A 25212-nucleotide genomic window follows, 5' to 3' on the forward strand; every position below is an offset into this window, starting at 1 on the left:
CATCCAAAAGAATCTGATTACAACAATGCGTTAAAAAGTAGGCATTTTCAATCTTGTACTAGTTCATAATGGGTTCCACTGGACAGATACTGGGCCAGCATTATTGATTTATCAAGCAAGATCTGTTCCACAGAGTCAATGCCACCACCTCCCCTTAAAATTCTGTAGAAGTTACAAAAAAGAAAGTGGTATGTTGTGTGATGATCAGCACTAACTCCTGTGTTCCTGTCAAAGCCACCTGGGCCATGAGAAGGGAGTCAAATCAAGTCCGACTAGAATTCTGCAGAAGCCAAGTACATTTACTATGGCATTGAGTTTTGATACTTTTACTCTGATGTGCACTTTGAATTTCAACTATACCTATAGATATACGTAAAATGATAATTAAAATGCTGTGACCAACTTATTTAATAAAATTGGCACCCAGCCATGATTCTGTTGACTATGAGAAAGTTTATGTTAATTTTTAAGGTCTGATAGAATATTTCATGTGTATTACAGAGGCATTCTTATGTTTTGCCTCAACTCTACTTTTAAAAGCTTAAGTCCCAAATATAAACTTCTCTGGAACAAAGAAGTAGGCATTTTTATGTCTTCTATTTTTCAGCTCAGTCCCTAGCATTCTTGAAACTCTAAAGCCACTTTTTAAAACCTCGAATTCAGTTCTTACCTCAAAGGACCCAGTCAACTGAGACTTTAAAGAATGGAAGTAATCAGAACCTAAAATAAATTATTTTACTATAATGTTTCATTTGACTGCACATATTTTCTAAGTAGTCTAAACTTTTATTTTTTTAAATAACACTGACTCTAAGACATATTCCAGGGAAATGTTCTTAAGAACATCAATCCATGGCACATTTTTCTAGATCTCTAATTGAGAGAAAAGACCTAAGCAAAACAGCCAATCAGATCAGAGTCAAGGTTAATTACACTCCAACTACACAGCTGCTGTGAACAGAAATTCTCAACTGTCTCTTGGGTGAAAGGTCATTTGTTCTAGCTCTATTTTTAATGAAGTCAATTCATGTTAACTATTACAATTTTAACTTTGAAGATGCATTTAGCATATTTATTTGAACAATAAATTTAAAATAATTTTAAATTAGAAAAATTCATTTTCTGCATCTCAATGTGTCATTTACAAACACTGAACTACAATTTGAAGCAATAAAACTCTCAATAGTCTGAAAAGATAGGTAGAATGACAAAAACATAGATCTTTTCAAGAATCTTAAAGTATAATATACTAAAGTACCTCATTAAAAAGCCAGTTTTGAAATATTTATGAAGGTATTCCTTACAGGAAAATTATTTATTAAAGATATCACGTTATGCTATGAACAAGAAACTTCAGCAAACAACTGGCAGGTATACTGGTTGAAGTTTAAACTAAAGAGGTTTCTAAGACAAGATATCAATTATCCAATGTTTTGGCAACAAAAAACAGTAATACCACTTAAAAGAAGCCTTTATATAAATCAGTCCAAACAGTAAATTTTGTTACAAACAATGCCCTTAAGTCGTGAATGTTTACAATGCTGAGTAAAAAAAATAAGGTCCAAGTACATGCATTTCCTAGTTCACACTGAAGAACACTATCTAGAAGTAAAATTCCACAATGAGCAACTTTTTTCCATGAGAGTCAAAACGGGGGGGAGAGGGGAAGAGTTGTATAATCTCCATGTTTAAATAAGAGAAATACACTTTATCATGATTAATTGCAACAGCTGCAACCGCACTTAAACCTTATTTTATTATTTCCCAGTCACCAAGAGGTTTTTTGTTGTTTGTTTGCCTAATATTTTAGACACCATTCAACAATGATGGTTACATAAAGCTGCATCTTAAAATAGGTTTAGAATGAGCTGACCTGCTAGCACTGGGAAGAAGTTTTAAGAGACTTAAGGATAAAAAGAAACTGGCATCAGAGTCACACCACAGACCAGGGATGAAAAATAGCCTAGATCAATCAAGAGAGATTAAAGCAGTAGGAAGGGGGGTTACTATCTGTAAGGACAGAAAGGGCTAGAGGTAACCTAAGTGGGTTCCGAAGACCTTGACAGTATTAAGATATAAAATTCCATGTGGAAAACTTTTCTATTTCACTCTAAATCTGCTAACACTTATTTTTAAAACAGGAGAAGGTAATAGGAATTCATTAAGTTCATTAAGCCTTTCTGGATCGCAAAGAATTTGCCACATTTGGGAGAGTAGGGATGAGTGGTATGGGCTTCAAGATGGCCCTCAATGATTCTCACCTCCCGATATTCACATCCTTGTATAGTCCCCTCCCTGCAAAATAGAATCTTACAGAAATGATGTGACTTTTGAGGCTAAGTCTTAAAAGACGCCAAGGCTCCATCTGGCTTTCACTTGATCACTCACTCTGGTGGAAGCTAACTGTCATGTGAAGACACTCAAGAAGCTCTACAGAAAGGTCCACACAGAGAGAAACTGGAGTTTCCTACCAACAATAACACCAACTTGCTGGGTATGTTAGTAAGCACCCCCAAAAGTGAATCCTCCAGCCCCAGAAAAGCCTTCAGATAATGGAAGCTCAAGCTAACGATTTGACTGCAACCTCATGAGACTCTGAGCCAAAGCAAACCAGCTAAGCCACTCCCAGGTCCCTGACCTACAGAAATGAAATAACAAATTGTTATTGCTGTTTTAATCTGTTGCAGAATAACAGATTTGATGAATATACAGAGTATGAGACATATAAGGAAGAGAAGCATGTGCAAAAACAGCAGAGGGATGATATAGCCAAGCAAGCTTGGTTAAGCATCTCAGGATAGTTAAAGAATAAACAGATGAGGCTAGAGAAGTACACAGAGACCAGGATCGCACACTGTCTTCTGCCCAGCTAAGGAATTTGGACTTCATCCTATGGCAAGCAATGTGTAGGAGAATCTTTGAAAGTTCTTCAGCAGAGAAATAAGAACTAGATTCAAATTTTAAGAGAAATACTGATATCAGTAGAGATTAAATGGAGGGGAGGAGGGCACTATGATTAGAAAGTCTCCCAATAGGAAGATCAGTTAGAATATTCTTTTAACAATGCAAGAGGAGATATTAACAGCTGTGAAGTAAAACTGCTCTGGGGCCCATTAGTATTCACAGCCAAAGAGTTCAAAGCCATCTGGGTCCCAAGCAGGTGACTCCATTAAAGGTCAGCAGAGTTGATCCCCTTCCCCAACCACCTGGACAGAGACAGGATCACTTTCACCATTAAGTCACTTCCTATCCTACTCAAAGACAGAGGCTGTAGTGCCCATGTAGGGTGCTATATAGGTACATATCCTCAGAACTAGTTAATGCTGTTCCCTAACCACCAGGGCTCAAAATCAGTTAAATTCTGGGAAGAATGAAGTAAATCTATTAAGCGGCCAAAAGCAATTGCTGAATCCACAATTGAGTCCAAATAATTAGCTAAATGTTACCACTCCCAACCCTATCCCACCATTCCATCCAGGGTGGGTCTTTCTTCAGAACCCTGATTACCCTCATTACTGAAGATCACCTTCTACTAAGCCACTGAGACCCCTGCAAGTTACCAGGGACCACTCCTGACTCTCAATGATGCTACCTCGAAGCCAGCAAAACTTTTCATTCTTATGACTCTAGATTTCACCATAAAAATAAATTAAAAAAATTTTTTTTTCATTCTTATGACTCTAGATTTCCCTCTCTTATCACAATATATTTATTCACAAACAAAATTAAGATTCTGGTACAATGATTTTAATTAGATAATTTCAAATACAAAACCAAACTATTAAACTAAATTGTTTAGGGATACATTCATCACTTTCAAAGAGCAAAAAGTTAATATCCATAAAAAAGCAGGATAGTGGTTATCTCTGGAGGGAGGAGAGGAAAAGTTTCTGACTGAGACAAAATACATAAGGAAGGTTTCTGGGGGTGTTGCAATGTTTTAGTTTTCAATGCGGGTGGTGGTTACACAGGTGCTGGCTTTAATTATTCATTAGACTTTATGTACTTTCCTGTACATTTCTCAATAAAAATGTATAAAAAGACAAGACTTTTTGACTCACAAAAATGTATAAAACCACAACAAATATGAAAATATACAGAAAATCCACTAGCAAGGATACTTTAAACACATACATAATTTATATGTTTAAAAAAAATGTTTCTGCTCCACCAGCAGAATTTTTCTCCTAATCAAAACATTGTTTGCATGTTAAATCAGCACAAAGTTTATTAAACTATCATCACATCTGCTGATGAGCAGAGTAAAACTGGTTCTAACACTTTAATGTGATCACTATAAAGCAATTTAGCCTTCTGATCCATAAATTCTTTAAATCTCTTAAACTGAAATATGAGAAGAGTTATAAGCATAAAGATCTTATACTGTCATTTTTTAAAAGCCAGAAGAAAAATGTGAACCAACATAAATAATAAATAGGAGAACACTGTTTAAGAAACTTATGTAGCTCTATTTGAGGAACTGTGAGTCATTCCTTAAATTGATCATTATGGTTACTACAGTTGCATATTTTAAATCCTTATTGGAAATATATACAGGAATATTTACATATCAAATGATTTTCTGGGATTCCCTTCAAAATAATAAGTGAGAGTACGAATGAAAAGTAGGTGAGGGTATGAATGAAACAAAATTGGCCATTAGTTGTTAAGAGCTAAAACAGGGATGAGTACAATTGGGGTGGGAGGATAATTTCCTATATTATTCTGGTATTAGGTATATGTTTGAAATTCTTTATAAAACTTTTTTTTAATTAGGGGAAAATTAAGGTGATGAGTTGAAATTATACATTTGTATAAAGAGAATGAAGGGATGGAAGGAAAGAAAACAAATCAAAATTCTATGTTTATGTTAAGAAGCCTTTGATATTTTATTTCTGAACTTTATTACTTCTATAGTTTAAAACTTATAGTAGAACTTTGAATTAAGAAAATCTACTTAGCTATTTACTCTTTTGGAAATAATTTAATCAGTTTCTAAATTCTACTTAACCAGGGATTCGTGAATCTATTTTCAAAGACAGAGTGAAGACAGAGTGAATTGTTTTTTCAGCATCTTCAGATGCTTCCCTGGCTTTTCAAGCTACAGTTTTACAGCTGTTCTATTTTGAAACTTAGTTTCTTCTGCTGCATATTTATGTATTCAATGACAAAACTGGCATTTTGGTATTTTATATTGTAGCTGAAAACACAGTTCTTTTCTTTTGGAGACAGTTAAAAAGAATCAAAAACAGTTTATGCATGACTACTCTAGCTACTCATAAACTATGGATTAACTAATGCCATAATGAGTACTGTACTTATCTAACAGCTTAAGTTATTCTGTAATTATTCTAAAACCTACATGTATATATGTTTCTATGACCACAAAGAAAAGTCTAAATACAGGAAATCGATTTTGAAATACACTTACCAGGATGATTAGAAATGGGAGGCTGGAATGCAAGCTCATTGTGAACTGGCCCTAAAGAAAAGACAATAAAAATCCCACTTTTATTTACTAAAAGTTCACCAATGCTAAAACTTTTATTAACCTTACTTAAATATAACTATCACACCTCAGGAGTTGTTTTTAGATCAAGGTTATGCAACATCTGAGAACTTAAAAAGCTTAGTTTGGATTAGTTTATAATTATAATAAACAAATACTCTTGAATTACTTTTGTGGATATTTAATAGCTAATATTTTATTTATGTGCCAAGTGCTATTAAGTAATTTATACTTGTTGTATAAGCAAAATTTAATGTAAATTAAATTATTCATGTAACATGTAATACAATATAATTTATAATGCAATATAAGATTGTTAGGTCTATTCTAAAAACAAATATTTATGGTTTATTACATTAAGGATATTTCCATACTGGAACAGTAGCTATTATAATTGAGATTATTATGTGTTAAGTCATTGTGCTAAATATCTCACATGAATTATTACATTTACTTCTTAGAACATCCTTTGAGACAGATACAACTTTTATTACCCCTAAGGCTTAGGGAAGTTAAATAACTTGCCAATGGTCACACAGACAGTTAAGGGTCCAAACTCAGAACCCTTAACTACTTGTTATGCTGGCACAGGAAGACATTAAAAATTATATTCTCTTAAGACATAGAAAAATAGTAACATAACTGGAAAAAAAAAAAAAGCCAGGATTTAACAATATATAGAGACAGTATAATCCCCTCCTCCCTACAAATTAACGTATATCCATTTATATGACTGGAAGGAAAATATGTCAAAATATTAGAAGAGGATATCTCCGGGTAGTAGGATTCTGGGTAATTTTTATTTTCTTATTTACGTTTTTCTGTATTTTCCAAGTTTTCTTTGGTATTCTTAATCTTATATTGGAGGAAAAAAGATTTAATATATATGAAAAATGTATACTCTTGATTTTACTAAGCCAAATGAACAATGTTCCTATTCTGCCTGAAACTATAAGCTATGGTTAATCAGTAGAGTATCCCTCCCAATCGAAGTTATGAAGAGTAATGACAGATTCAACATCTGAGTGTCTATGGTATGCTGAATACTACAGTGAGGGAAACCTTGACACTCAATGGTTTTCGATTCACTTAGGGTGGATATACAGATACACACAAGATCTCAGAACATTTACAAAGCAAACAAACAAATGAATGGAATTCAATGTAGCGTTATGAAACATCAGCAACAGAGAAATGTATTTAGTAAACTCACGCCTGTAAAACAAAGGGATGATAACATAATTATGAAAAATAAATAATACTGTTTATAAAAATTACTGAAAGGCACAAATCGTTTAATAAAACTAAATAGTAAGATGAATAAAAGATGTAAAAACATTTTTTAAGAATAGAAAAAAAAATCCTCAAAAAGAAAAGGCCCTTACAACAAAAACAAGAGCTTACAGTAATGTCCGGGATGGGGCGGCATAGGCGGGTGGTGCTGAAGATGGCCGTTTTGGTGGTGAGGCAAATTAGGTGTGTATGGTGCAGTCCTACTTCCAGTCCAGGTGGTAGTGCTGTCTAGAAATTAAGGCCCACATGGATTAATTTGCTTTTATAAAGTCTGCCTATTTTTTTCTCAACTACTTAAAAGATTTTTAAAAGCATGTACATACTATGATGATAAGTAGCTGGCTGACCAGTAAATCCATTCTGCTGCTGTCCTGGCTGAGGCCCTGAAGCTATCTGCAACAATCCTTCACTATGGCTGCCTGCCAGTATACTGGCAGGCTGACCTAGAGGAATGAGAAGACATTAACATGGTACATTTACAGATGCAATCCTATGGTTTTATACAGCAAACGAAGGACCAAATTATATCTGATAGTCACAACTACACAGATGGGCAAAAAGTGAAACTCATTCAAATAGCCCATCAAATAAAAAACCCTGCAGTCCTCTATAAAGGCAAATCTTAACTTGAATAAGTTTAAAATTATTCTATCTTAAGTAATGCCTACCTAATTTTAGTGGCCTACTTCTTCACGATATCCTTCAAATGCCAGCAAAATTCTAGTATATGTCTAGCCTATCAAAACCACTTCTTCAGAAACACATCAGCTCACCCCTGGCCACTCCATCCAGCTCTGGACCTTTCTGAGTAGGACTCCAAAAGTCAACTTAAGAAAATGTTAAAAACTGGAAAGTTCATTATTATCAGCACTGGTACTAGTAATGGCAGAATGCTAGGGTTTAATAAAAGAAAAGCAGAGCAGGCAAATATTGTAAATGGAATGTGATGAGTAAGGTGAGGAAGTTTAAAAAAAAAAAAAAAGGTCAAGCTCCACACTGTCCAATCATAGTGCATTTGCTAGTTTAAAAAATATATATATATATATATATCTCACTACCAGTCTACTTTGAAACTTTTTCATGTACTTTTAAAAACCAAGACTCATCTCCTTCCAAAAATATTATCATATTCCTGGATTTACAGTAAATTAGTTGCCCTCTCTATATGTAATACACCAGGAATAAGCTTCTTCTGGTTTCTATTCAATTGAAAACCATCCTATGATATTGCTTACTGCCCTATATTTTAAGTCACCTTTTTTTTTAGTGGAAAAAGCTTAATTTCCTTAAGCAAGCATTAATTAATGGTTTATCTCATTTGAAAAGCACTGAAGTTTCATAATTGTTATTTGTCACTGGCATTACTACAATCTTTTCTTGTCTAAATGGGAGTATAATCTGAAAGAAGAGATAAATAACCACTGCTCAAAGTATCAAAGAAAAGGAACATTTTCTCTACAAATCACATTTCCTTAAGGCTAAGACTGTAAAAAGTTAATGAGAATATTTAACACTCCCCAAATTATTTATTTTTAAAGAATATGTTTTTAGTAACATCCCTTCCTGCTCAACTCAAAAAAATTTTTGCAAATTATCTTAAAGGCTAATTACATTTTTACTCTTAACAACTGTACACACTACATACTCTCAGCTAACTTAAAAATCTGTCACTATACAAGAGAAGTTAAATAATTTTAATTTATAGATATTTAGAAAGAAGCCCTGAAGACATTCGGGTGCCAAATGAACGTAAACTGTAAAGTACCCCATGAACTGCAGTTATCTGTACTGAATGTTTCCACTACACAATTCCAAGTACATAAGATGAAATTAAACAACTAAATCAGCTCATGTAAAACAGTCTTCCAATTCTTCTATTTTAGTCCAATTTCTTTTCTTTTAATTTTATCAATAAATTTTTCTGAGATCTAATGGGAGAAACTTTTTGCAACAAATTCTAAAACCTACAGTAATTACTACTCAATTGTGAAAATATATCCAAAAATACCAAGACAAAATTATCTGCATTTCATTCATATCACTTTTTCTGGTCATCACAGGACTCAGCCCCAGGGAACAAAACAGTTAAAATGCAGTCACTTTAGCAAGCATCAACAAGGCTTGAAAATTCAACCTCTAGATACTATCAACAGAGATCAGTAGCTGTGCTCTAGCACTCATCTATGCTGTAATACACCTTTTTTTATTCTCTATCACTACCCACTTTGTCAACTATATTCCCTAATCGGTAAATAAAGAGTAGACATAACAGAATCATCAAGCAGTTAAGAGTCCAGGTTCTAAAGTACGTGCTTAACCTATATGACCTATCTAGAATATGTGAAACTATGCTCACATAGTTCCACAGAGACTATCTGAGTCTCTATGCTGAGACTGTCATTTAACGTAGCAAATACAAAAGATATCACTTTGAAGAGATGAAATAAAATGGGAGAAAGTTGGTATTTTTACTTGAAAACTCAATTATATAAATCAGTCCTCCATTTATTCCAAAGGTCAAATTTCTATACTGAATCTAATCAGATATTAGACAGAATAATGTTCCCTTTGGTAGCAGCTAACAAAGTATTAGTCTAGATCTATCAGCATCTAGTGCTGATGGGGGTTAGATACAATCTCCTTAGCAACCAGATGTAAAAACATCATACACATGCCAAGACTCTGCTCTGCGATTAATTTTTTAAAAAAAAGAAAGGTACTATAAGCAGCAAACTGTCCAATCTTTGGTGACTAATAAAATAAATAGTATAAACAGAACCAGGCCATTACTGCTTGGATGAGGCCCCAGGAAAAGCTGAACCTAATAGCCCTCTAGCAGGGATGGTCGCCCCTCTATCAGGGGAAAACCTTTACGAAATAGACTTATTTTTAAAAATATATATATATAGTTAGTTACGTAGAATCTAGATTTATTTAGAAATTGACTAAAATATTTAACATCTTGAGGATTGTAAGTTATAAGAAGTTTGTTAAGATCGCTTCTAAGTTTGCACAATGGGAGACTGAGATGACTATTATAAAGTAATATTCTGCCAGATAAAGCAAAATAAAAACTGATTAAAGGAAAGCAGGCAATTGTATTAATACATTTTTTAATAAACATCTTGGTTTAAAACTATTTGTTAACTACTTAAATATTTCTCTAAAATGTCTCTGAAAGCTCAAAAGGCTTCCTACCTTCTTCATGTAATAGTAAAGTACAAATCAGACCATTAATTTAAATCAATATCATAATCAAAGTCATTAAATTCCAAGTGACTATACAGCGACATAAAAACCTTTAAATAAACTATACACCATTGTTTCCAGGACCAACCCAAAAGCCTATTTAATACTTATTTACCTATGAAATATACTACAGCACTTTTAATTTTTACTTACTAGGAGTTTTCCTCCAAGTGATTATATATAAATATTCAATGGTTAGGGAAATTCAACTTGCTCACTATATCTGATTCTACAACTCACTTGTGGAAGCCACAGGAATGTTGGGAAAGTTGGTGGTGCTGGTAGCATTAGACTCAGATGGAGCTAACAGAGCTGGGGTGCTGTATGTCTCTGTTGATGCACGATTACTTGGTGGATGTTGGATGGTTTGAATTGAATGCCCTTCGGTGGATAACGATGGCTGTCCCTCGAAGTCATGAACATATTCATCCTTCACCAACATACTTGGTGGAGCTATACAGAAAATTAAACATATTTTAAAATCTTATAAGCATCTATTCTCAGAAAAAAAAATCTTATAACATAACACCTAAAATCAACTAAAGTGTAAACAATTCTAACTTGAAATTTTTTCATATATTGAAAGCATACTACTTTATTAGCAAAAGCTATTCATTTAGAGGTTGTGGCATCAGATAAGTTTTATCAATCGATTTGACTGACTCCCTGAAATTTAAAGTTAGACTACATTCTAACAACTTCCAGCAATGGTCCTAAAGAGGTATTCCTTAGTTTCTTGATTAACATAGAATAATCATCTTAAATATGTAATGAGAAGACTAAGTTGAGATCAAGTACTTAGCTATATCTTTTTGCTAATTTCACACTGTAGAAGTATGAACGAGATCTGATAGCTACCCAATTCCAGGATCTAGAATTATTAAGTAACACAGTCTCTGAAAGTGAAGTGTACTGAACATTTCCAAAGAGTTAGAACCAGACAGAGTTATCTTAAATGGTAAATCAAACTGAAACTTCCTTCTAGAAACCCAATCCAAATAATGTTTAATAAATATGTGGTATGGAAACATTCAGCAACCACCAACTTTAACCAATGTTACAAAACTAGACTTTAGCTGATACAACACCTTTTCTTGAACAAACAAGGGAACAGCTGGCTTTGTTGTGAGGAAAAAAAAAAGTGAAACTGCATTTATATCAACTGTTCTCTACTCAGAATCTCCATATTAGTTTTTGGGCTACTGTTTTGGGATTTGCTTTTTATCTTTAGCAAATAATCCTTTACTGCTTCTGAACTAAGACTATCCCAGAGTTTTACAATCCATTGAACTTTAATACTAGGTTCTCTTTTTAGATAGTTAAATGTCCACAAAAAGATACTCTCTTTTCCATTAAGAATCAGCAACAGTGCTCCTTATCTTTCCCTACATCGATCTTTAGAAAAAAAAGATCTTACACATAAATATCAATTACCTGAATGACTATTTTGTTATTAAACTGAGAATATTTCAAAGTGGTAATAATTCACCCTACAAATTCCTATGTACAATCTCTTAAAGGACTTTTTCATGCATCAAAAATCATGAAGACATTGATATTTTTAAAACCCATAAATCCCACTCCAAAGAGTTTCTCTTTAGAAAATCCTATGAAAACAAAAATATAACCAAAGGGATGCTTAACACATGATTATATATCAGTAAAAAAAACCCAACCACTTACCACTAATGTTGGCCAAATTATAAAAATATAAAGAAAAAATTATTTGGGATATACAGTGGGTATGACTGAATTTATTCAATCTTTTTTAAAAAAATTATACTCCAACGAAGTTCTATAATTTTCTTCATATAGAGCCTGACATCTCTAATTAATTCCTGGATATTTTAGGATTTTTTGTTGTTACAGGGACTGGGATCTTTTTACCAAGATACTAGTATTGCTAATACATAAGGAGAAAGCTATTGATTTGAGGATATAGCTGGTCAAACTGATACTCACTGCTTCTGCTTTTCAGTTGACTCTTTGGCTTAATGTGCAATCATAATGACTAAATTCTGCTTTTAAAGGAGTATGCCTCATAACTTTTTCTTGCCTGATATGTTGGCTAAACTTTCCCAAGTGTTAAGTTTGGGACTTCTACCAGTCTCTTTAATCAAATAACTTAAAACATATGTTTCTTAGGTAAAACTGTAAGTATCAACAATGATAGTTGTCTGCAATATATTTTTGCCAAGAGAAAAAAAGGTTATAAACATGATCATATGCATGTTTAAAGATCATTTACTATAAGTAAAAAAAGCAAGGTCCAGAAAAGTGCACAATATGCTTTTTGTGTACAAAAGGAGGGAAATAATACATGTATTTTTGCATTAAGAAACCCTGTAAGGAAACACCAGAAACTAATAAAAGTGATTACCTGAGGTAGGGGGGAATGGGGGCAGGGGTGGGAGCACTTCTTTTCACTGTATACCTTTTTATAGTGTTTTGATTTATGGACCATGTATTGCCTATTCAAAAAAATAAAATTAAAAAAACATATAGTATATATTTTTAAAGTCCAGAAAAACAGACACCAAGCTATTAAGTATTTCTCTTTATGGACTAGCATTCAACGATTTCATTCACTGAAAAAATATTTATTGAGCACCTATGTTCCAGGTACTGTTCTAGCACTTGGGGTCCACCAATAAACAAAAGGAGCTTATAGTCTTTTATAGTATTCTTCTATTGTTTAAATATCTAATAGTGAGCACTCATTACTCCAGCTCCTCCTAGCTGTCTAATCTTGGGCAAGTTCCTTGACCTCTCCAGGTACCAATCTTATCTGATAAGATGTGGATAATGCCACCTACCATGTACGGGTATTATGAAAATGATGATACAATACTTATAAATCTTTTAGCTCGGTACCTGATACAAAATGAGTACTTAATGTCTGCCATTATGATTTAGCCATATTTTTAGAACAGTCATACATGTATATAACGATGGTAAAATGTCTGATGAGGGGTAAAGAATGTATAAGAAACAGAAAGAGTGAAGCCACTGGGCTCATCCTCGGTCTGTGCTCTTTATCACCACCAGCAGTTGTCTGATGATACTGTCACTATCTTATTTACTTTTTCTTCCTTCCACTAGATTATGAGCTAAGTGGAGAAAACATGCCTTATTTATTCTACTGTCCCTGGAACCTAACACAGTACCAGGCAATACATGCTCATTAAATATTTGTTAAATACACAGGTCGATGTGGTGATGGAAAGTTTCACAAAAGAGATGAGACAGGCTGAAAATGATTACCATCATGATCCCAACTCAAAAGTGAAGGAACTGTCCCATTTTCTTAACTTTTAGTTACCTGGCGTTGGATTATTTCTTTGTCCAAATCTAGAAGGAGTTATGAGAAATCTGTTGTTTTCTGAGAAAATAAGCCTTTGAAGCCAGCCTCTACATAACCACCAGCAGGGGGATCTATCTACAAGGCTGAAGACAGCCCTAGAGCTACTAAAAAGGCTATCAACCCATACAATCCCATCGATGAGAGGTACTCAATAACAACAGTATTTTAGGACAGGGGAAGAATGTGATGAGTCTTCAGGAATGGATCCCTTCACAACCACCCTCCTAGGGAGATTCTGATATAGTTATCACTATAGTCTCCCAACCCCAAACATCCCCTGAATTAAATGCTTTACTTCTCCAAAAACATGGGAAGATGGGAAGTGACATGACATTAATGTCTGTAGCAACAGGGCTTTAACCAATCTTAAAGCTAACCTTCTCAGACCACCACAATGGCTTCCATTACCAACCCACTGTTCTCAGAAACCTACTAACCATTAACAAGTACCAAAAGGCACTAGAGTCTTCTATTATTAATTACATGAAAGAAAAGTAGAAAAAAAAAAAAGTAGACTTTCATACTCTTCTTAAATTTTCTTTAAGGCCATATGATATATCTGACCCACCTCCAAGATTCTGCAACAAAACAGATGCCAAGCCACTAATTTCCCTCCAGGATGATGGAACATCTTTCTAAGATTATAGTGGCTCTTTATCAGCATTTCTCTGCAAATTAATGAATTCCTACAGAATTCTGAGTTCATTAACATGGTTTAAGTAACAGAGCTAAAGTTTTAACATATCTCTGTTCTCGAATATCACACTAAACAATTAAATGGGTGTGCGCGCGCGCACACACACACACACACACACACACCCATTTAATTTCCCTAACTTATGACACTTTCTCCTTTTTATAATAGGATTAGGTTATCTGTGATCAGCATAGACTTTAAAGTAGCCTTGTTTTATTTACTCAAAATATAACAAGATTGAAAAAATATTAATATATGCAGGTTTAAATCATTCTTAAAATTATCATTCATAAAAATAAGTTAGGCTGAAATGATAAAAAAAATAGAATACTAGTATTTTTAAAAGACATCATACATGATTCCAAATTACCAAACATTGTAGGTATTTATACCCATTTAAACTAGCTCTGTGAGATTCTCTTCCAAAATAACCAGTTTTAACCAATTAAAACGTGTTCTTTCTTTAGAAAATGTTTTATGTTCCCCTATTATATTTTTCAGACTACTTTAGTTCATAAATAGCAGTTCAAATCCAAAGAGCCAACAGCCTACTTAAATCCAGTTTTAAATGCTGGGGGCCCGCCCAAATCTACATTTCCAAAGCATTAAGTTTTTTTCTTGTAAATGTTACCAATACCCACATAATCTTAAATCAAGAAAAAATATGAGACAGGATTAAAAAAAAGAGAGAGACAGATTACGTACCATTACTCTGCAGTGTTAATCCTGAGAGATCTTAATTTTTTAAGAGGGAAAAGAAAATGAAACGTTAATCATTACCACGAAAACATTTTCTATTATATTTAAAATTATAGAATGTAAATATACGCAAGGTTCAAAACTTTATGAACCATTTCAAGAATACTTTCCTTATTTTTCAAAAACAATATTTGCCCAATAAATGGACATAATACCAACTATATAATACTTAGTTTTAGCAGTCAAATGCTAAGTGTTCAAATGTTCCAAAGTTCAAATTTAAATATTTATATTTGATTAGAAATGTATGATTCTTTAACCTTAGTTGAAGTCATTTAATAATTTATAATTTATAAATTTATAATTTAACTTAGAAAAATTAAAACATAATTGAGATCTTTTCCTTTTGTGCTTCTAAAGATAAATGCAAAGTCTACGTACCAATTCCAGGTGATACAACTCGTTCATAGTGATATGGATTCACACAGACACTGTCACATTTTAAGTCAAACGCATACTGACAATATTTAACATGTTTTAGTTCATTTTTGTGAAGATCAGGCCACCTCCAGAGACGGGCATAGATCACATGAGGAAATCCTTTCCGACCGGCAACCTAGGAAAAATAAATGACCATTGACTGAGCATCAGTTATACATCATACATTATGCAAGGTACTTTTTATACATGTTCTCATTTAACCCTTACAATCCTATGAAGTCAGTATTATAATCTCCATTTCATAAATGAGAAAAACTAAAGCTCAAAATAACATACTTGACCATGGTCACAAAGCAGTGAGCTTAGTATGATTTCGAGGCCCATGCTCAGATTTTAAAAATGCAAAAAAAAAGCCTGGGGTTTGTTGTAGAAACTAAGCCTAATATCTAGATATAAAATTTTTATTTATTTTTATTATTATTATGTATGCCTATAGCACTTGGTCTTCCTAGGTGGTCTCCCATCCAAGTACTAACCACGCCCGACCCTGCTTCGCTTCTGAGATCAGACATCAGGCTTGTTCAGGGTGGCATGGGCGTAGACCATGGACTGCGGCTCCACTGGGAAGCGAACCCAGAACCTTCTGCGTGGAAAGCAGACATGCTAATCGCTACACTATAGAACCACGTCCCTAGATATAAAATTTTTAAATCTAACAACATAAGATTTCCATACGTTTCTTTAAAAATATTAAGCACAACAGATATATTATACAGTTCTACATGAGAAATGTGACCAGTCAAAATAAAAAGTAAAGAAAATTTATAAAATATAAGCTTTTAACTCAAGTTTTAAAGATATGCTTTAGTTTTTCTAGATTGATTTTCATATGACAATACCGAACATATAATATCATATTTCTTAGTTATAAAAGGACCAAGGAGAACTCAGTTTTTTAAAGGTGCATATGACACCAAAAAGCGGGGGGAAGGAAGGATGAATACTAAAGTGCTAAAGGTATGGGTTTTCTTCTGCTTTTTATGTTCCAATTTTTTTACATTTAACTTTTTTTTAGTCAGAACATTAAAAAACTTTTAAAATATATCTTTATTATATGGAAGACATATTCTTCCATATATTCCCATAATGAGTATTGGTACAGGACATACAGTATCTAAAGAGATGGAGCAGTGATTAAATTATCCCAAAGTAACTTAAGAGGAAACAAGAATTTTTTTTAATCTGTCACTACAAAAAATGTAAAAAACCCTAGAACAAGACTAACCTGAAGCCTTCCATCCAATGTTCTCTGTATGGTAACACATTTGCTAGGATGAGCTCCATTTGTAGTTATAGCTGTTATTAAAGAATCCAATTCATCCTTTTTCTCCTTCAGTTTCTTCACCAAACTTTCAATTGCTCTTTTTGCAAATGTTTCACTCTCTCCACCTTGTCTATGGCACATCAAACTATGTACAATGCTCAGACAGGCATCATTACTTGTTGGTGTATTTGTAATAGACATATTGTCCATTTGTTAACGTTATTTCTTTTAAATCAAATGTGTTTCCAATTTCCAGAGCAATTTCAATCTTTTGGAGGCAGTGAAAAACACTGGCTAACGTTGCAAGGGAAAGTGTTAGACATGTGGTATTCAGGATAACCTAAAAAAAAAAAGAGACAAAGTAAATTCAATTACTTGAGAAAAGATAGAATTGCTCCATTTAAGTCAAAGACTCAATGCACATATGAAAATTTGGTGCAAAGATTTTTTTAATGACGTAATTAAAATGCTGTTTTTGACATTCCAAAATTACTAAAGTTAGGCCTCCTTTGTTATTATAGAGGTATGCTCAATCAAGTCTTTTTGACTGTTAATCATCCTGAAGTAAAATCTGAGGATGTTTTAAAATGAATACTTATGAAGGCCAGCAATTTAAAATAGTGTTGATTAATAACTAGTTAAACCTAAAAGTTTATCACTAATATGCATGATTACTGAAAAGCTATATCCACATAATAACCTGTACATGTTTACAGCAGCATCATTCATAATAACCAAAAACATGACCCAAATATCCACCACCTGATAAATGTATAAACGAGTATATCCATACAATGTAATATTATTCAGTCATAAAAAGGAATTAAGTACTGATACATGCTACAACATGGATGAACCTGAAAAACAAGCTAAGTGAAAGCCAGTCACAAAAGGCCATATGATATCCAGTCACAAAAGGCCATATGAAATATCCAAAATAGGCAAATCCATAAAAACAAAAAGTTGATTAGTGGTTGCCAGAGCCTGGGGAGAAGGGAAATAAAGACTGATGGGTATGGAGCTTATTTTGGGGGTAATGAAAATGTTCTAAAATTTAAAGCTGTGATGATTGCAAGACTGTCACTATAGTGAAAACAACTGAATTGTGCACTTTAAAAGGGTGCATTTTGTTGTACGAGAATTATGTTACAACAAAATTATTATTTTTAAAAAGATGACTAAATTCCTCAAAAGATTTTACCTGTTTAAGCAAAATATTTTCAAAACAAATTACTCGACTCGTACAAAACTAAAATAACTTATCTGACCTCAAATTCCCACATGGAATAAGAAAAGGCTACTGGTCTAAGAATAAATGACATAAAGCAGAAGTGGAGGCTGTACTTTTTATGCTGGGTTGTTTTTGTTTGTTGATGTTGTTGCATTCCATGCTTACTTTGCTTTTATTTTCTTTTGCTATTTACTTGAATCTTTAAAAATCTGTCCCCACTACCAAATAAGTAAAACTAACGCATCAGTCTATACCAAAATCTGTTCCTCTTCTGATGACCTTTACTTCTAAAGCATTAATTCCATCCCATTACCCAGGAATGGAAGCTTGGTAAAACATCTCTGACCTATCTCTCTCACTACCCTCACATTCTCTAAGTTAAGATTCTTTACCTTAGTCATTTCTATCAGTCTCCTCCTTTCTGTTCTCCCTGACATTGTCGCTGTTTGGGGCCTCCTCAGAATTTATCAATCACTTGGTATTTAATATGTGCTTCCTCCCTATTGTTATTGCCCATATTCAATAAATACATGCTGAAGATAACTTTCCAGATAACCAAAGATAAACAGCATAAGAGGTTTTGGAGGCAGAGATGTGGATTAGAATCTCAGCTCTCACACTAGTTGGACAAATTAAGTTACTTAAACTCTCTGAACCAAGATTTAAAAGGAGAGTATATAGAGCTCAAATGAGAAAATCGATAGGCAAAAGCAGCTGTTGTTTGAATACTGTTTATTTTGTTTTAAATGATAGTTTCCTAAAATTCATTATGTATTTTTCTGTACTTCCTCCTATTAAAATTCGTCAAAAGAAAATTTAGGAGGGCAGAGACTGAAATAAACCACTCATCCAAGGACTCAAAACTCAAAGACACATAGGAGGAACCAGGCAAATTTTATAAATGAATAAAATGTGCCAGATGTACAAAAAAGTACGGAGGAGTACAAGTGCATACTCACTCATCTAAAAGGATAGCCTTTACTCACTTCCAATGGAAGTGGCATTTGCAAATGCTTGCTCACTGCTGCCAGGTTGTCAAGGCCCATTTGTATGTGAAATCTCATTTTAAGTAGTGGCAATTTATTTGTGGGGAAAGGGGAGGAAGAAAGAAGGAGAGAGTGAAACCACTGTGTATGCCAAACAAAACACATCTTCAACTTAAATCTGGCCCAAGAGTACTACCAGTTTGAAATCTCTAATGCCAACTCACAACAATTTTAATTTCTAGACTGAGAGCTCTAGAGGACAAGGATTGTACTTACTTTATTCATCACTATATACCAATGCCTAGGACATGTTAAGTGCTCCTTATTATTAAATAAATGTATTTCTGTATGTGCTTTCAGATTCGTTCTTACGCTATTTCTTTTGCCTAAGACATTCAGTCCCACTTTATCCACTTGGTAAGTCCTAGCCATCCTTCAAGTACTATTTAAATGTCTCGATTCTTCCAAGACTGTTCCATAACACACTATCTCCTCCTCCCCCAATCCTGGAGGAGACTTACTTCCCTGGTCTGTTTACTGTGTGTTCCTGGTTTGTTATTTGATCCCTTCCTCAAATGTAAAATACACCCCAATTACAACTCAACTTATAGTTATTTGATTATGTACTTGTCTCATATTTTGTTGCCACAAATCTAGAAGTTCAAGGAAGCAACACTTTCTCATCTTGAAAATTCCCAGCACCTTGCAGTTCCTGACATATACTAGGCAAGTCTGTGGACTGACTATAGCTTTTTATTCTGAGGCATTTCCTTGCAACAAAATTTGAAGAGTGCAAATACCTTGCTGTTGAACACATTTTTTGATATTACATTCCAAAAGATTTGCACCACTTTATAATGTAACTAAAGTGTATGAGTACACCTATTTCACTACAATCTCACCATCAGATGTTATCATTTCTAAAATTTAAGCTATCTTTGGGCCTTAGTATCTCAGAAACTATTTTAATTGCACATTTCTTTGAAAACTAATGAAAATATCCTTGCTTTCTTAAACAAATATAGCTTTTTCATATGTGTATGTCTTCGTTGTATTCCTTAACAAGTGCTCAAAACATTATTAAAAAGTTCCTTGTACAAAAAATAATATCAGCGAGGGTATATCAATATTTTCCTATATTAAATAGCTCTGGATTAAAATATTTTTAAGGAGTGGCATGTAATGACAGCAGACAAGGGCACTAGACTGGAATAAATAAAATTACATGTTCTAATTAAAGCTCTAGCAGCCTGACTTGGCAAGTTAAGACCTCTTTCAATGATCTCATCTATAAAATGGGAACAATATCTGCCTTACCAACTTTACACTCGCTATGGTAATCAAATGTAACGATGTACATAAAAGCAATTTGGGAATCATAAATTGATCAATTCAACAAACACTGTATCTACTACGTGCAAATCACTACAGATACAAAAACAAGTAGCACATAATCAGAAAGTGGACCTCAACTCTATCAGACCAACATCCCGATTTTGTAACAAATAGTTTATAATACGCCCCACTGTAGCTATCCTGAAACAATTCTAACCTACTTATACAGTTTTAAAAAATGTAACAATGCCCCCCTAATTGTCAAAGAAAAAGATTAATATACATTAAAGTATGCATTTTAATGAAAATGCTCAACAAATTTAAAAAGTATAATAAAAATGGTAGATGCTTGCACTATATATAGAGTCATCATAAATATGATGATTACAAATTCAAACCTTCCAAGACAGGTGTGTTGTTTTGGCAACTCAAATAGCACAATGTCACCGCAGTTGGTGGCACAGATTTTCCAAAATGGTGAACTCCTGATAAAGTTCCAAGCAAAACAACTTTAATTAAGAAACTGAATTAAGAGAAACTTCATTTCTGAAAAATTGAGTACAGATTAAGATGGAGTTGGATTCTAGGCTAATTATATGTTTCCTCCTATATGAATTTCTGGAGCATTTGAAAGTGTTGTAGGGTGCCAGATAATTCTTCAAAGTCCCTCATATTGCAGGATAGCAAACCTGGCTCCCATCCACCAAAGCTCCTCCCACTAATTTCCACAATAGCCCTTAAAGGGCAGTACTTACTCTACTGACAACCACTGATCTAGAAGATCCAAACATATTACCCTGAGTAACAGATGCTAAAAGAAGTAGATGTTAAAGTGATTTGGGACTATAAACGAGAAAGCATGGAAAGTCCACAGGTAAATTAAGTCTTAAAGGATGTTTCAGTTAGGCTAAGTTGACTGTGTTGCAGTGACAAACAACCCCAAAAATATTAGTAGCTTAAAACCTACGTGTAATTTTCTGCATAAACTATATAAACTGGAAGCTTTGCTCAGCATCATCTCTCAGGGATTAGGCTAACAAAGGCTCCTTTCTACATATGTCCTTAAATGGCAGGAGAAGAACTAGGATAACTTAAGCACTGTCTTTTGAAGGTTGACTATCACTTCTGCTCACATTTGGTTGGCCAAAGTCATATGGTCATGTCAGTGGTTCTCAACCAGGGCAACTTCATCCCTCAGGGAACATATGGCAATGTCTAAAGACATTTTTGATTTTCACAACTGGAATGGGGAAGTCAGAGGCACAGTGTTACTGGTTATCTAATGGGTAAAGGTCAAGGCTACTGCCAAACACCCTGCAATGCACAGGAAAGCCTTCCACAACAAAAATTTATCCAGCCCAAAACGTCAACAGTGCCAAGGCTGATAAACTTTGAACCATGTCTAATTTCAAAGTGAGAGAGACAGAGAAGTGCAATATTATCATGTGCCAGGAGAGAGCCATCAGATTATTGATAGAACAGTACTAATAACTACCACATGTAAAAATTTGTCAGGCTAAAGTAAAATCATAGGAAAAAGCAGAGGAATAAGAGTACAGATGTTTTGTCTAGATTAGGTTCATGATGGGAAAGAGGGGGAGAAATGACAGCATTAGAACTGCATTAGAAAGAAAACTATAGTGAGAGGATGAAGGATAGCTTTGGAAAGGGAAACAGAAAACTAGTTAAGAGACAGTGATCCGAAGAGTGATAGGGCGCTAGATTAGAGGCATGGGCAATGAAAACAAAAGGGGAAGCCAGTGAAGTATTTCTAGGTAGAATGAACTAGATTTTTTAATTAACTAAGTATAAGGTGTGAAAAAGAAGGACAGTCAAAAGATGACCCATTTCCTAAGTTAAATGAATGATGAAGAAAGAATAAGATTTAAAAGCAGTTAAGTATGCTGAGTTTTGAAGAGCTCATTAGAGAAGTAAAGCCTATCTGAAAATCTCTAACATATTGGGTGAAGTCACTGTAATAGAACAAACCATCCCATGGTGACAGGGGTAATGGGAGGTAGAAAGTCAGCAAGAGGGACAGAGGTTTGTCCTTGTATCTATCTACCTATGTGTTTTGTCTCTAGTCTTGTTATTAATCAAAAACTGTCACCTGATGGCAACCATAGGTCTAACAGCACTCCATGGACCACAAAGCCAGATAACCAAGCTAATTAATTTGCTCTATAAAATAAAGAGGCTGAGTGCTGGCCTGAAGGGCTAACATGGAAATTCATACACTTTAGCTAATAAATGTTGACATGTTTTTATTTCTCAGATGTCTGTTTACTTTTGAATTGCTGGCTGTTTTACATATGAAGCAAACATATAAGTATATTTTTTAGAGGTTATAGGTATTTTGATGAATGATCAATAAACTATGAGTATTGGGAATATTTGAAAAAAGTGCTTAAGTATAATAAGAAAGGGGGGAAAAAAGGCCTGGCCTGGCAAAACATCACCAGGAAGAAATTCTAATCACAGGTTTACAAGCAGAAAAAAAAGGGAGTGTGCAAGCTGGCCTGCAGCACAAGTTGTAGCCTAGATTCTAAACTGAGGAACCTCTGAGAGTTATGGTTTGGTTCGTCACACTGAGGGCAGTTAGAGAACCTCCAAAAGCACAAAGGATTATACATACAGGTATTAATGACTATAAAAACCTGAGGTGGGGATAACAAAATCAGAATGCTTTTGTGGTAACTTTTAAGATGAACTTTTAAGATGAATTTAGAGGTGTGCTTGTTTACCCAAAGGTCTTAGATTTAAACATCATATTGCTACACCAGCTTCACCTTAAATAATCTTATTTAAAAATTAACAACTTTCTGGATAAATTAGAGGTTGTTAAAAGAACAATCAACAAAGCCTTTAGTTCAGCAGTCCCCAACCTTTTTGGCACCAGGGACTGGTGTTCCTATGAGAATCTAATGCCTGATGATCTGAAGTGGAGCTGAGGTGGGGATACTAGAGCTAGGGAGTGGCTGCAAAAACAGAAGCAGCTTCGCTCTCTCCTTGCCGCTTACCTCCTGCTGTGCGGCCCCGGGGATTAGGGACTCAGGCTCTAGTTGACGTCTGTTTTTTGTCTGCAAGTAGGTATTTCCCCTTCTAAATAGTACTCATCATTTCCGAGGAGAATCTCCCTACCTGGGCAAGTGGGACAATCTCCTGCCTGGCTAACCAGAGCTACCACCTAGCCACAATAGTTGTTTCAAATATGGGAGAGGACCCAAGTCAAGCCAATGAGAGCTCCAGGACTTCTGTTGGAACTGCAGGGGGCAAAAAAAGTTCTCTCTACTGAAGATGAAGCTGGGAGTAGTTAGCCTGGAGCCTACCTAAGATTTTAAAAGAAAAGAAAACAAAGTCAAGAAATACGGCCCTGATGATACTGGCTGGTTGTGACCCAGATCCAACACTGAGACCAGCACTATTTCCAAATCAAGCCAATGAATTTCCCTTTTTACTTAAGTTTGACTGATACATGTTTCCCAGTAGGTAATAACTGAACAAAAATTGAATTAATAACATTCTCAGAAAATAGCAGTGATATAATACAAACCATATAAACAATGGAACCAATCAGTAATCTAGTCAATAATACAGATAACTTGTTACTTTAAAATAGCAGCTGTTAAACTCTCTGGTCTCAGGTCCCCTTATTTACATTCTTAATTATTGAGAATTCCAAATAACCTTTGTTTATGTGAGTTACATCTATTGATATCTACCATGTTACAAATTACTACTAAAAAAAGTTTAAATATTTACTAAATTTAAAATAAACCCATTATGTATTAACATTAATGTTTTATGAAAAATAACTACTTTCTAAAACACAAATGAGTCAGTGTTCCAAGTGACTTTGTTTCTTATTTTTGCAAATTTCTTTCATGTCTAGCTTAAGAGAAGACAGCTGGATTCTCATCTGCTTCTGCATTCAATCTGTTGTGATATGTTGTTTTGGTTAAAGTATATGAAGAAAATGTGCTTCACATAGATAATTAGAAGAGAAGAGTATTTTAACAGCCTTTTAAGATAATGAGTATTCATCCTTTATTCAACACCAAAATGTAAAAATGGCAATTCTTAAAGGTTAGTTGCAATGTGAAATCTGAATCCATATCAAAGTACTTCCTGGCTCTGTTAAATCCACTGGTCTATATTGCACTTTGAATGGATCTCCCCCTCCTTGCATGATTTTGTAACATCAAGCATTGGTCATCTGGAAAAATACTGGTTTAAGGAGTTACGCAGATCTTGCAAGTAATTTCTCAGTTTTATTATGAAAATAATTTAGAATGCATGAACCCCCTAAAAGAAAAGAGTCATGGGGACACCCAGGAGTCACTGGGCCACACTTTGGGAAACACTTTTTAAAAACTGGAAACTAAGGTAAATTTTAATAACTGATAACTGAAAAATACACTTCACAAAAACTTTTAAATGAAAAAAACTATTAAGTTATTTAGCTTATTCTTTCAAAATGAGTTGTATCAGAATCCTCTTCAGATTAGCCCAGCCCTACTAAATATATTATCAAGACTAGGGCCCTATATTTATAAAGCACTCACGTCTGAGGTGCTGTCAGTTTTACAAAGCATTAATCTAGTCTATATTCTTCACTTTACAAATAACCAAAAAAAGATAGTGAAACAAATTACAAGATCATGACTATATTCAATTGATTAAAAGACTAATTACATAGATGTTATCTCACTTTTCTTTACTATTAGTCAGTTTCATGTCCATACACATAAACTTCTTCCTTCAACTAATTTTAGTAAGAAATATCTATGATATAGATGCACCTAGTGTGTTTATGTACTGTGACTGCTGGTTTATCTTACCCCAGTAAGTACTACTTCTGGTCATCCTTTCACCAGATGATTCAATTACAATGACTGGCCATCTATTCATATCTAATGCTCTAGAATTCACTAGTGAATACCACTGATAAATATCCTTAAATTGGTTTTAGATTTAGAAACATATTTTGACTTGAAAAAGACCTAAATTGCATATACATTCATCCACATCAAGATACAGAAATCATACCTTACTACAAAGACAAATATTCAGTCCTTTTTTTC

The 25212-nt window shown here is 34.0% G+C and overlaps 1 protein-coding gene and 1 pseudogene across 2 annotated transcripts in view; both read right to left on the bottom strand.

Moving 5' to 3' along the window:
* Positions 1-25212, bottom strand: part of SMAD4 (SMAD family member 4) — a 51762-nt gene that overhangs the window by 22094 nt on the left and 4456 nt on the right. For both annotated transcript variants that reach the window (XR_005648250.1, XM_039841381.1), the window contains exons 2-8: positions 16538-16916; positions 15253-15427; positions 14818-14847; positions 10292-10504; positions 7126-7245; positions 6914-7030; positions 5432-5482 (exon numbers count right to left, since the gene is read on the bottom strand). Coding sequence is in view for 1 of the 2 variants with exons in the window: in XM_039841381.1 (XP_039697315.1) it covers positions 5432-5482; positions 6914-7030; positions 7126-7245; positions 10292-10504; positions 14818-14847; positions 15253-15427; positions 16538-16786 (955 nt within the window). In the remaining variant the exon portion in view is untranslated. The remainder of the gene's footprint in view (positions 1-5431; positions 5483-6913; positions 7031-7125; positions 7246-10291; positions 10505-14817; positions 14848-15252; positions 15428-16537; positions 16917-25212) is intronic.
* On the bottom strand, positions 15740-15855 carry LOC120591118 (uncharacterized; annotated as a pseudogene).

The sequence above is a fragment of the Pteropus medius genome, unplaced genomic scaffold (assembly GCF_902729225.1).
Source record: "Pteropus medius unplaced genomic scaffold, Ma_sr-lr_union100, whole genome shotgun sequence".
Taxonomy (NCBI): domain Eukaryota; kingdom Metazoa; phylum Chordata; class Mammalia; order Chiroptera; family Pteropodidae; genus Pteropus; species Pteropus medius.